This window comes from Erythrolamprus reginae, chromosome 1, assembly GCF_031021105.1.
Source record: "Erythrolamprus reginae isolate rEryReg1 chromosome 1, rEryReg1.hap1, whole genome shotgun sequence".
Classification (NCBI taxonomy): Eukaryota; Metazoa; Chordata; class Lepidosauria; order Squamata; family Dipsadidae; genus Erythrolamprus; species Erythrolamprus reginae.
This window is the reverse complement of record NC_091950.1, coordinates 115789110-115802363: the sequence shown is the minus strand read 5'-3', so window position 1 is coordinate 115802363 and position 13254 is coordinate 115789110. Positions and strand designations below refer to the sequence as shown.

Genomic DNA, 13254 nt, shown 5'->3' with positions numbered 1-13254 from the left:
CTTATCTTATTATGCTTGCTTATTTTAAATATTTATTTAACAATAAGTAAATATTTATTTATTTTAAAATAAATATATAATAGTTTTTTACGGAATGTTGCTGTGAGCTGCCATTTTATTTATTTACATTTGCTATGACTGCTCATTCCAGGCAGACTCTTACAAAATCCCAAAAGAGTAAAAATAATCAGAACATACCAGGCAGGTAGAAACGATTGAAGATAGGTAGTTTGGCAGATAACCAGACCTATGCCATAAACAATTTTATAGGTGATGGCCAGCACCTTGAATTGTACCTGGAAGACAGCTGGTAAATAGCACAGAAATTGTATATTGGCATAATGAAAAGTGGGTTACTGCCTGCCCTTCTGCATTTTGAACCAGATGTAGGTTCCTGATGATCTTCAAGGGTAGCCCCATTTGGAACACACAACAGTCCAAGCATGTGGTGTCCAGGGCAAGAGTAACCATCTGAAGGGCCTTCTGGTCATGGCAAGAGCGCAACTAGTGCATAAGATGTGCTGGTGCAAAAAGCCCTCCTGGCTTACAGCTGCCATCTGCTCTTTGAGCAGTAGCTGAAAATCTAGGAGGATCCTCAATTTGTATAACATGGGGAAATGCTATCCCCAATGTCCCCAATCAAGGCTGGCACAAGCAGTTATGACAATTTAATGTTGTCATTGAGCTGACGTCTGTTTTGTTTCATCAGTAGTGGGTTCCTACCAGTACGCTACTCGGTGGCAACTCAGTGTCTTCAGCAAGCGTGCACGTGTGCGTCTGAGTGAGATTTTGCAAAATCTTGTGAGAGGACAGGCAGGTGTGTGAGATTTCGGCAATTTTTTGCTTCTGTGAAAGAGAGGAAGCAGAAACAAAATGCTAAAATCTCTCAAGCGCGTCTCCTCGTGAGATTTTGCTTCCTGCACATGCACAGAAGCAAAATCTTAGTCAGACACACGCGCTTGCACGCCAGAGACATGGAGCTGGGTGCACAGTGCAGCAACCCCCACCTGGATATAATACAATGTGCTGATAATACTGTACCCAAGACCAATGGATATTCTCAACAATGTTCATGTAGATGTGAAACAGAAAAAGGGAGAATATGAACCTTAAGCGCTCCTAAAATAAGGAACCTCCCTCTTCATGGGCTTCCCTAGGTATGCCTACGTATCATCAACACTCCGCGGCCTGCAGTGGCTGCCAATCAGTTTCCGGTCACAATTCAAAGTGTTGGTTATGACCTATAAAGCCCTACATGGCATCGGACCAGAATATCTTTGGGACCGCCTTTTGCTGCACGAACCCCAGCGACCGATTAGGTCCCACAGATTGGGCCTTCTCCGGATCCCGTCGACAAAGCAATGTTGCCTGGCGGGACCCAGGGGAAGAGCCTTCTCTGTGGCAGCCCCGGCCCTCTGGAATCAACTCCTCCCAGAGATTAGGACTTCCCCCACCCTCCTTGCCTTTCGCACGCTCCTGAAAACCCACCTATGTTGCCAGGCTTGGGGAAACTGATATACCCCTAGCTGTTTTATTTTATGTATGATTTGTCTGGATTGTATGACTGCTTTTTATAATGGGTTTTTATAACTGTTTTTAATATTAGATTTGTATTTGTATTATTTGTTGTGAGCCACTCCGAGTCCTCGGAGAGGGGCGGCATACAAGTCTACTAAATAATAATAATAATAATAATAATAATAATAATAATAATAATTATTATTATTATTATTCATAAACATTAACCGAGTGGGACCAACAACTGATTAAGGAGGCAAGGTGCAGCAGCCCAGTGCCTCCCACTCCTAACTTCCACAGTTCGTCCAGAGGGATGGATGTATTACTCAGTCCCGATTCTAACAAAGATGGAGCGTGATCAGTGGTGTTTCTATACTACATCCCAGTATGAAATCCAATTGAAAATAATCCATTTTCTCCAAGATTCTCTATAGCTAGTATCCATCAGCTTCTTTCATACTCTTCCCCCAACCCCGCAAAAAGAATATTGGAGACTGGACAATGATGACCTTCTGCAATTTATTCATTTGTTCAATTAGGGCATGCAATTACTGATATATATAAATTCAGTTTGAATGAAGTGTCAACAAGTGTGGGTGTATAATTTCCTCCTACAATGGAATGCGTTGATGAGGAAGATGAGGGAAAGAAATATTGCCTAGGAAAAATAAGACAACAAAAGAGGAGTCCCCAAAGACTTAATAACATTGAGAGGAAGAACCTGCCCCAATTGATGGTTAAAAGTGGCAGCAGGAAGTTCAAACCTTCAGATTTGCAAGATGCTGTTAATGTTGCCTTATGATAAACCAGAATTAGCTCATCATTAGCTCTCCTGTTGCCTGTCTAGTTCATCCCAGGAGGGCTGACACCTCCTGACATAGGATATACCCACTGCCCCCTTCAAGGCCCAGCAGATTATCATGGGATTATCATAGGATAATCATGAATAACAAAGGCAGCTGCATTTCTTTTTGAAAGAAAACAAATAAATACCCATGTCACCAATGACAGGGAGGTGGGGTGGTGATGATTTCCTAAGACCCCCTTAGAAGAGACCAGATGCCATGATCTACAGATGAATGGCAATGAGACTTGAAGTTAGACTCAATGGACAAATTGTCATTGCTGCTGGTATATTGAAAAACTTGCCCAGCAGTACTACTACTTAAGCTAGTTCAGGGCTGGTGGCAGATATTCAATTTCCATGCTTTGGAAGCATGCGTACTGAAAACTTAAGTGGCATTCAGAATTTAATGGCTCGGGTTTTCAAGATACATAGGTAACTCATATTTGGGAATTAATTTCTACTTTCGAGGAGCTGATTAATGATCTTAAAGTGGAGATATTTCTGTTAGTCCCTTGTTGTGGTTAGATCACATTTGATCATTCTGAAGCTTGTCAACACTGTTAATCTTTGCAGCTTTGCAGAGATTAAACTGATTAGGGAGATGCCTTAAATTTGCTATACAGGTTTCGAGAAAACATTTGAGGAGTTCCCCAATAATCTGGCAGACAGTTCAATTGCACATATGTCTTATTTCAGGTAATACCTACTGTATATTTTTGATGAAATGGATGTATAGGAAGTTACGTAATTTTAATGAAATTGGTAGCTTTTAACATATCACATGATCCTTTATTGTTTTGGTTTTATCTATCTTTCACAATTAGGCATCATGAAAAGATTTACTTATGATTAAACATACATTGTTTATTGTATTTTTTTAAAGTAAAAGAGATAAAGGGACAGAGAAAAATAATCTTGCAAGTTTTACTTCATATTTTGTTGAAATGTTGAAACTGTGAAGTATACATTTTGCACTATTATTTGGATTAATAAAACTGAAATTAGGCAACATTTCTATATTTGATTTCTGGTTAGCACTATCTAGCATGGCCAGTAGGAAGGGATAACTATTGGGATTGCATGTCCCTATCTAAATATATGATTGATTTTTTAAAAAATGTATCATGCATTGTTTCCTGCCTTTTAAAATAATATTATTACGTTTAGACAGTATCTTGAAAATCTTGTTGAAAGAACAACTTTTTTACTACAAAGAAGCACCTAGGACTTGCTAATATAATGTATTTTTCGGACTATAAGATGCACTGGAGTATAAGATGCACCTTAGTTTTTGGGGAAGAAAATAAGAAAAAAGCTGATTGCGGGTGCATCGGCCTCTTGGAATACCCCCAATCAACTGTTCCCAGAGGTGAATTTTAGCAACAGGTTCATTGTTGTGAGCTCTGTGCCATGCTTTTTCCCCTTGAAGCTTCATTTCCCCCCCAGCCTCTGAAACCTTAGTTTGAGAGGCTGGGCGGGGCTACATTTGAAGTATAAGACATACCCAGATTTTCACCTTTTTACCTTTTTGGGGCGTGTGTGTGTGTGTTTAAAGGTGCGTCTTATACTCTGAAAAATACAGTACATGATTCCTGAATTATTTCAAAATGTGTATGATGTTTAATAATAATAATAATAATAATAATAATAATAATAATAATAACAACATTGAATTTATATTACTTTTTATTTATTTCAAGTCTCAAGATGGCTTACATTTTTAAAAAGAAAATTATAAAAATAAAACTGATGCAATTACAATGATCAACATTACAATAAATTGTTTAAACTGTTTAAAATTAACAGTTTTCCCAGTTAAGCTTGGGAAAAAGAAAAGTGGTTTTGCCATCCAGTTAAATAATAGGAGAGTAGGAGTAAGGAGTATGTTCTGCTGTCTGGGAGCCATATAGAAGAATGTTCTTTCCTCCATACTAACAAAGGTTTTTAGCAGGATAAGGAGTCTTGCACATAATTGGGTCCTAGGTTGTTTAGTGGCAAATATTATAATCTTAAATTGTGTCTTTAGTATAGAACTGTATTATTCATTTTTATTGAATATCACACTTGCAATGAAATGGCACCTCTACTTACAAACTTAATTCATTCTGTGACCAGGTTCTTAAGTAGAAAAGGTTGTAAGAAGAAACAATTTTTCCCATAGTAATTAACGTAAAAGCAAATAATGTGTGCCATTGGGAAAACCACAGGGAGGGTGGAGGCCCTGTTTCCTCCCGGGAGATTACTGGAGAGGCCCCACAGAGGCTTCTCCCCACCTTTTCCGGCCCTGTTTCCTCCCAGGAGATTCCTAGAGAGGCCCCACAGAGGCTTCTCGCCACCTTTTCTGGCCCTGTTTCCTCCCAGGAGATTCCTAGAGAGGCCCCACGGAGGCTTCTCCCTGCCTTTTCTAGCCCTGTTTCCTCCCAGGAGATTCCTAGAGAGACCCCACAGAGGCTTCTCCCAGCCTTTTCTGGCTACAGTATCGGAGCTTCGGGATTGTAAGTAGAAAATGATTCTTGAGAAGAGGCAAAAAAATCTTGAACACCCGGTTCTTATCTAGAAAAATTCATAAGAATAGACATTTGTAGGTAGAGGTACACTGTATGTGGTATTCCAGGTTTACAATAAAGTAGTTAAAAGTTTATACAAGGATTGATTAGAATACAGTGCTTAAAAGGCATAACAAGAATTCAGCCAGCATGACCAATGCAATGTCTATGTCTGAACCCTGATCGAAAGGGACTCAGTTAACTAGCCTTATCTAATTTATGCCTGCAACTGAAATCCTTTCAAGTCACAGAATAGTTGAGGCCATATATTTATTTCCCAGTGCCAAAGAATATGTTTATTAATTATACGTAGGACCCAGACAATTTTCTTCAAATGACACAAATATCTGAGAATAAATACTTTTTTTCAAAGTTGAATTAATACATCATAATTGTTCCAACCGGAACAAATGTAATGCATTGCACAAACACGTTTTAATGAAGCATTTATCACATCTCTCTCCATTAATCATCTGTCTGTCTCTTCATCTATCATATTTATACAACCAATAGTGACATGCCACAGTAAAGAGGAGGCAGGTTACAATAAAAATCATCATAAAAACTCTAAATGTTAAAAACGATATTTAAAAGAAACCAGCAATATTATTAATAGTAAGAACCTGGATGAAATTAATGTTTCAAAAGCAATGCAGCCATCTCATCAAATTGTCATCTCCTTGAGATTCCCCTGGCCTTTGATAAAAATATATTTTAAGGGACTTAACTTCCCAAAGGATATGAAGAATGAAGCCAATTTCATCTTAGAGGAATGAGATATTTATCATCTTTAAAATAATATGTTTAAAAGCCTAGATTAAACCTTTAATATGCAAATACCATGGAGTGGCCAAATATTACAGTATTTTTATTGGTTAAGACATAATATAATATCTACTGAAGTTTTGCAATTGATGCAAATACCCTTTCCCATTGTCTGGCAAAATAAATTTTGTTCCATTTAGTCATTATAGTTTGCATATCAACTGTTGATTCATTATCAACAGAGTTTTGTAAATAGTAATTGTATGGTTTTTCTTAATGCCATAGACTTTAATAATCACTACTAGTAAATTAGATGTATCAAAGTACCACAGATCTTCATTGGAATATTATTTTGTAATATTTTAAGATAGCTTTTGCTTCAAGCCCAAATATAACTTTGCAGTTGTAAATCTTCAATTGAAGTGTATACCAAAGCAAACTGCAAATTCATCCTTTCACTTTAATAAGCATGTCAAAAGAAAAGTGCAAGTGTTAGTGAATATTTTTCCAAAACCTAAAAATCTAGAGAGACAAATCACTGGTTAAAGAAAGTTTCCAGAATAGTCAGTTTGTAATCTACATTCAGTTAGGCAGCCCAAACATTGTGCGGAAAGGAAGGGAGGCAGCGTGGTGGAAAAATTAGAAAGAATGGAGAATAAGATTGAAGGGAAATTAAGCTTTTATTCAGGAATCATTCAGTTCCAGCTTTACAAGGTGAGAAATAAAGAACAACAGATAACACATTTTATAAGAGATTTGAGTAACTGAGCAGAATGTACTACGTACTGATTCACTGTCAGGCTCTTGGGATCCGATGCAGGAAGCATGTGTTATTTTAGAGTAACATTGCTGGGTTTAGACATAAATAACCCAAATACTGAGTTGCAACTTCCTTATTTGCTCTGCTTTGGTCAATTGAATGGGATGGGATTTTTGAGGCCTCTAGTTAATTTCATTCTGTCTTTGTTCATAGAAACATAGAAACATAGACGTCTGACGGCAGAAAAAGACCTCCTGGTCCATCTAGTCTGTCCTTATACTATTTTCTGTATTTTATCTTAGGATGGATATGTGTTTATCCCAGGCATGTTTAAATTCAGTTACTGTGGATTTATCTACCACGTCTGCTGGAAGTTTGTTCCAAGGATCTACTACTCTTTCAGTAAAATAATATTTTCTCATGTTGCTTTTGATCTTTCCCCCAACTAACTTCAGATTGTGTCCCCTTGTTCTTGTGTTCACTTTCCTATTAAAAACACTTCCCTCCTGGACCTTATTTAACCCTTTAATATATTTAAATGTTTTGATCATGTCCCCCCTTTTCCTTCTGTCCTCCAGACTATACAGATTGAGTTCATTAAGTCTTTCCTGATACGTTTTATGCTTAAGACTTTTCACCATTCTTGTAGCCCCTCTTTGGACCTGTTCAATTTTGTCAATATCTTTTTGTAGGTGAGGTCTCCAGAACTGAACACAGTATTCCAAATGGGGTCTCACCAGCATTCTATATAGCGTGATCATAATCTCCCTCTTCCTGCTTGTTATGCCGCTAGCTATGCAGCCAAGCATCCTACTTGCTTTCCCTACCGCCTGACTGCACTGTTCACCCATTTTGAAACTGTCAGAAATCACTACCCCTAAATCCTTTTCTTCTGAAGTATTTGCTAACACAGAACTGCCAATACAATACTCAGATTGAGGATTCCTTTTCCCCAAGTGCATTATTTTACATTTGGAAACATTAAACTGCAGTTTCCATTGCTTTGACCATTTATCTAGTAAAGCTAAATCATTTACCATATTACAGATGCCTCCAGGAGTAATTCATGGTGACTTCTACTTTTTCCCCAGTAAAGGGATGTCAGGGCCTTGGCCTCAAGCTGCTGCTATTTAATGCCAGGTCTGTTGTCAACAAGGCCCTCTCGTTCGAGATTTACTCTTAGACAAGGGGCTGACCTGGCATGTATAACCGAGACCTGGCTGGGCCAGGAGTGGGGGGGGGGGTCTTCCCCTCTTGGAGATGTGCCCAGATGGGTTTCAGGTATTGCATCAGCCACAACTCCAGGAAAGGGGGGGGGGGGGTGGAGTGGCAATTATTGTCCTGAAGCGTCTTTGTCCTCACAGGATCCCTGGTCCAGAGTTTGTTGGGTATTAATATCTCCTCTTGACTTTGGACTCACGGGTTCAGTTGTTGCTGACGTACCTGCCTCCCAGCTGTGTTACAACAACCCTACCTGTGCTGCTAGAGATGGTAGCCAGGTTGGCGGTGGAGTTTCTATGGTGCTGGGGGGCTTCAACTTGCTGTCAGTTGGCGAATCCTCAGACGCGGCTCAGGAGTTCATGGCATCCATGACAATCTTGGACCTGTCCCAAGTAGTTCATGGTCCGACTCATAAGTGGAGGGGCACACATTTGACCTAGTGTTCCTCTTGGGGCAATGGAGACATGATCTGGAATTAAGGGGTATAGATGCTTTTCCCTTGTCATGGCCTTTTAAACCCTGCTAATGAGGACCACACCCAAGCCCTGCTGTTCCTAATTCAATGTTGATAATACTTCTTTAAGTGCTCCTTTCTTTGATCTGACCGTCTCTGTCGCATGTCAATGACAGCTTGTGCGTCATCACCTAATGACTCCAAGCTACTGGCTGGGGAGAGCCCCCCCCCCCCCCCCGGGGCTCTCATGCTGTTTTCCTTCATCCCATTCCTGACTGTCTTCTCCCCCGTCCGACTGCTCAGCCCCCTCCTCTTCGCTGTCCTGCTCCTCCGGGCATGGAGCCAGCAGAGACGCAGCTGGTCCCTGAGCAGCCTCAGGCTGAATCACAACAGAGAACAATCAACAAGTGGAACAACTTGCCTTCAGAAGTTGTGGGTGCTTCATCACTGGAAGTTTTAAAGAAGAGGCTGAAATAGGGTTCCATGCTTGAGCAGGGAGTTGGACCTCCAAGGTTCTTTCCAGGTCTATTCTGATTGATTTATTGAAAAACTTGAAGATAATTTTACTCATTGGCAATTCTGACTTGGGCTTCAGTCAACTGGGGTTTATTGGAACAGTTTAGAACTTAACTTATTTTTTAAAAAGAAATCAAATACTGTATATCAAAACTGGAAAGGAGACATGAAATACAGACATAAAAAATATCATCAGCATATTAACACTAGCTAATATTCTAAAAGGTTATGTTATGTACATTAAATATTGTAATCTTGTTAATACAACATACTAATAATTTCAAACATCTATTTAAAATAACAGGGGGAAATGGCATCCTTGTCTACTGCCTTTATCAATGAACAAATGGATTAAAAATGACTGAGTATCTTTTTGGATGAAGAGTCCTTAAAAACCCAACCTGATTATTCTTAATCATTGAACATAGTGACTTTTGCTAGAATTCTTATTTGCTAGAATGGATACTATATCTTGATATCAAAATTGGATGGAAGATAAGCCTAAATTAAACAAATATGATATTCCCCTGGCATGGTTCACTAAACAATAACAAAATGTCATCTTCCAAAATATTATTATATAAAAAGTAATGTGACTAATATTGGGAAAGGGGGAAGGGAAAAAAAAGAAAATAATAAACAAGGTGGATGGCCTTAGTCACAGTGGCAATGAGTGCACAATTGCTGAAGTTCCAGATTAGGGACAGATTATCATGTACAGAATCTATGTGACCTATAGGAGTCATGAGCAACTTGATGGAACATGTAATCCATCAATCTAAATTTAGAAACAGTCCGAAAATACTTTTTATTATTCATTAGGAAACCCATAATGTCCAGGTATTTTACATTACTCAAAATTAGGACCACAGTTTTAATATTATTAAAAGGCAAAGGGATCATTCTTGTAAAAATTTAATTGTGGGAGATTATTTTAAAAACAAAAAGTCTACTTTCATGAAATACAGACTGACTATACAAATTTGATTACAATTCAAGGCATTAGAATGTTAAATTTTCAGAGGAATTACGTAAGTTATTTTTCATATCTTTAAAAGGGTTTTTTTTAAAATTACTTGCCATATCTGCCATAATTTCCCCAATTTTGATGTACATATATTAAAGCAAATTTAGATCTGTGTGATATTATTTAGGTTAACCTTATACCTCTTGACATTGATAGAGTGCTAACTATAAGTGCCTAAAGAATTTCCATTTTAGTTTTTTATATTAGTTTCAAGATTTTTTTGTCATATGATGCATATGCAACAATATGGACATGAGTATAGGCCTTGTGTGCTTCCCATATAAAAATTAAAAAACTATCTGTACTTGCATTTAATTTAAAATACCATAATGCGTCAGAATTATGATAAAAAAATGAACTGCTAATGACAAGATATGATGAGTAGATTTGACATTCTAGCAATCACTGACATTGATTCAATTATTCTAATTCAGAATAAAATATGTATACATAAAAAAGAATAAAATAATTTGTCATAATTCGAATAGCATTTTTAAATACCCCTTTTGATATCAAAATAACTTACCTGAAAGAATTCTTCATTTTATTTAATATACAGTGGTACCTCTACTTAAGAACTTAATTCGTTCCATGACCAGGTTCTTAAGTAGAAACGTTCTTAAGTAGAAGCAATTTTTCCCATAGGAATCAATGTAAAAGCAAATAATGTGTGCAAACCCATTTGGAAAGAAATAAAAGCTCGGAATTTGGGTGGGAGGAGGAGGAGGAAGAAGAGGAGGAGGACAATCACTGCTGAAGGAAGGTGAGGTGACTGCCCCCTTTTACCTTTCCGTGCCCAGACGCTCTGGGAGGCAACCTCGTTGCCGGGTGTATGGGAGGCAGCGTGAGGGAGTCACCACAGTGAAGTGGTTTATTCCCTCTCCAAGTGCCCAGAGAAAGGAAAATGTTCTGTTCGCTCTGGCTTAAGCACCACCGAAAGGCTCCTCTGGCAGCCCAGAAAAGCCCAAGATAGCCGGGATTAAAGGGGGAATGGCAGGAAACTGGTTGGGCCTTCGTGCTACTCTCAAATTTCCTGGGAAATTTTTCCGGGCTCGGGTTCTTAAGTAGAAAATGGTTCTTAAGTAGAGGCAAAAAAATCTTGAACACCTGGTTCTTATCTAGAAAAGTTCTTAAGTAGAGGCGTTCTTATGTAGAGGTACCACTGTACTACTGATTCACATAAACAACAGTTCCAGGGAGCATTTAAAATTCTTTCACTGTCTTAAATTTTACCTGTAACAGAAATCCAGTTTTCGACAATAAAAATCAATTTTTCCAAAGGGCAATTTATTTTTGAAATGTTCTCGCAATACCTATTGCATTTGTTTATGTCAAAACACCACACCTGTGAACATAAAAATAACAGAATGGAAAGACAGATACAAAGCTTGCAAGTCAGTGTGTGTGTGTGTGTGTGTGTTTTGAAGGACTGCTGGGTCACAATGATGAAGAAAAATATTTACGAAAGTCATTAACAGTCATAATTAGTGTGTCATATAAATTGGAGTGAAGCTGCTAAGTTGAAATCACTAGAAGTCCAGGTGCTTCTTGCCCATGGCCATCGCACTACATTCTGTGCTCAGCAATTTGGCGGAGACTGCCAGATCCTGTTTGCTTGTGCGGCTCACTGTGTCTGACAAGTCTGGAGGCAAATGCAATCGCTGTGGCAGGAGATTTTCAGCAGGGGGAAGGGAACAGGAGAAATGGGGGGGAGAGAGAGAGAGAGAGAGAAAGAAAGAGAGAGAGGATAGAGGGGACAAAAAGAAAGAACTATAATGAATTATTATTTAAATATCCTTTCAAATATATTTCTGATTCTCCCTGCCAATGAGCAAAACCTTTCAATGGTCTCCCACCCCCCCAAAAAAGATGTCTCTCAAATCATTAAGCATATGTCATATATTCCTCTAAACAAATTCTGCTATTTTCCACTCGGCTTCATTTTTTCCCTCTAGAGTTCTTTCAAAGCCTGAGATCCAAATAGGTTAGGTCAAATAAATAAATAAATAAATAGGTAGGTAGGTAGGTAGGTAAGTAAGTAAACAAACAAACAAACAAACAAACAAACAAACAAACAAACAAAAAGAATGCTCTTGAGTTGAGCAAAACCTCTTATGGAACTAATTCCATAAGGTCAAAATAAGTCCTTTATAAGACAATTGAAAATATGTACAGTATATTTAGACATTAATCCTACTGTGTGCCTGGGGATTATTCTCTAACATGGGAATTATCCTCTAGTGATTTCAATGTATTCCTAGACCCTCATATGTAATTCCCAATGAAGTCAATATGCCCTAATTTTGAATACATATATACAGGGTTAAATCACATGATTCATTTTGTTCCCAAAACAAAAAGCAAATTGTTTCAAGTTCAGATTGCACTGATAATGAATGTTCAATTTGTACTCAGAAGAATAAAACTGAATAGAATTAGATTGAATGAAGATACATTTCCTTCAGTTATCAAACTGAAGGTAGTTAAAAATACGAAGAATACTTTCACTTTTGTGATACTGTATACAAGTTTGAATTCAAAGGAACAAAATTCTTGCCAATTCTTGATACCTGGGTTTGTATTTATTAACAACGATTTGTCCATACCACACGATAACTTTCAGAGACTTTCAAAAGCAACATTTAACTTGATATGGAAATAACTAAATGAAAGAAAATAAAAACATAAATAATTCCCACCGGAGAAAGGCTCTTTGGAACTTTATTATGTAAGATACAATAGGAAGAGTGCTAAGATTACAGTGACTCAACAATGATGGAAACATATTAAGTCTATCTTAAGTCATATTAAGTCAGAATCAGTTAGGCTTTAATGTGTCTGTTTATAACAATAAACAATTTAAATAATAATACTAGAAGACTATTATGAGATCCTCAGAAAGGGAGGCTAGAAGTTAAGAAGCAATACGTATATGAATTTGTGTAGGTGTATGGATCTAGTGAGTGTGTGGAATTGGTAAGAACAGAAAAATACTAGAATATATAATGAGTGGTGTTGCTATATAATACCAGATTTAAATTAGACATAATTTTCTCTTATTTCTTGCTTTTTTCTATTTTCTATCTCTAATTTATTTTTTTACTCTTTTTCTTTTCTTACGTAATGTTGCTTATTCCAATGCATTCCATGTATGCGTTCAATATTTATTATGACATATTTCACAAAGTTAAAGAAATTAGAACTAGAAATCATATGCATGCATAATTTACAACAGCACATGCTAAAGTAACCCTGGGACGAGCATTTTCCCTCGTTGTTACCTTTATCATTCTCAGCAACAGGTATTACATATTTTGGATTGTTATTAAAAGATTTATTGATGGAATTCCCATTTGTGCGGAGAGGTCAAATGAAATTTCCAGGTGAAGCAACCCAACAAGTATACTGTGAACAAAGATATTGTGAGTCCTGCATTGCATGCATAGTTAGATCAAGTAATGTAGAGATCTAATCTGGATAAAATCACTTCAGAAGAGAAACCAGAAACCTTCATTGCTCTGAAAACTGCCAATAGTTCAAGACTGTTTACATACAACCGTCACTTGAGGTATGTCTTGGATAATGTACTTTCCAACTGAT

At 37.6% G+C, this 13254-nt stretch overlaps 1 protein-coding gene across 2 annotated transcripts in view; it reads right to left on the bottom strand.

Moving 5' to 3' along the window:
• Positions 1-10920: 10920 nt before the first annotated feature.
• Positions 10921-13254, bottom strand: part of ELP4 (elongator acetyltransferase complex subunit 4) — a 147447-nt gene continuing 145113 nt past the window's right edge. For both annotated transcript variants that reach the window (XM_070762162.1, XM_070762155.1), the window contains one exon: positions 10921-11315. In XM_070762162.1, the coding sequence (XP_070618263.1) occupies positions 11221-11315 (95 nt within the window). In that variant the 3' untranslated portion in view covers positions 10921-11220. The remainder of the gene's footprint in view (positions 11316-13254) is intronic.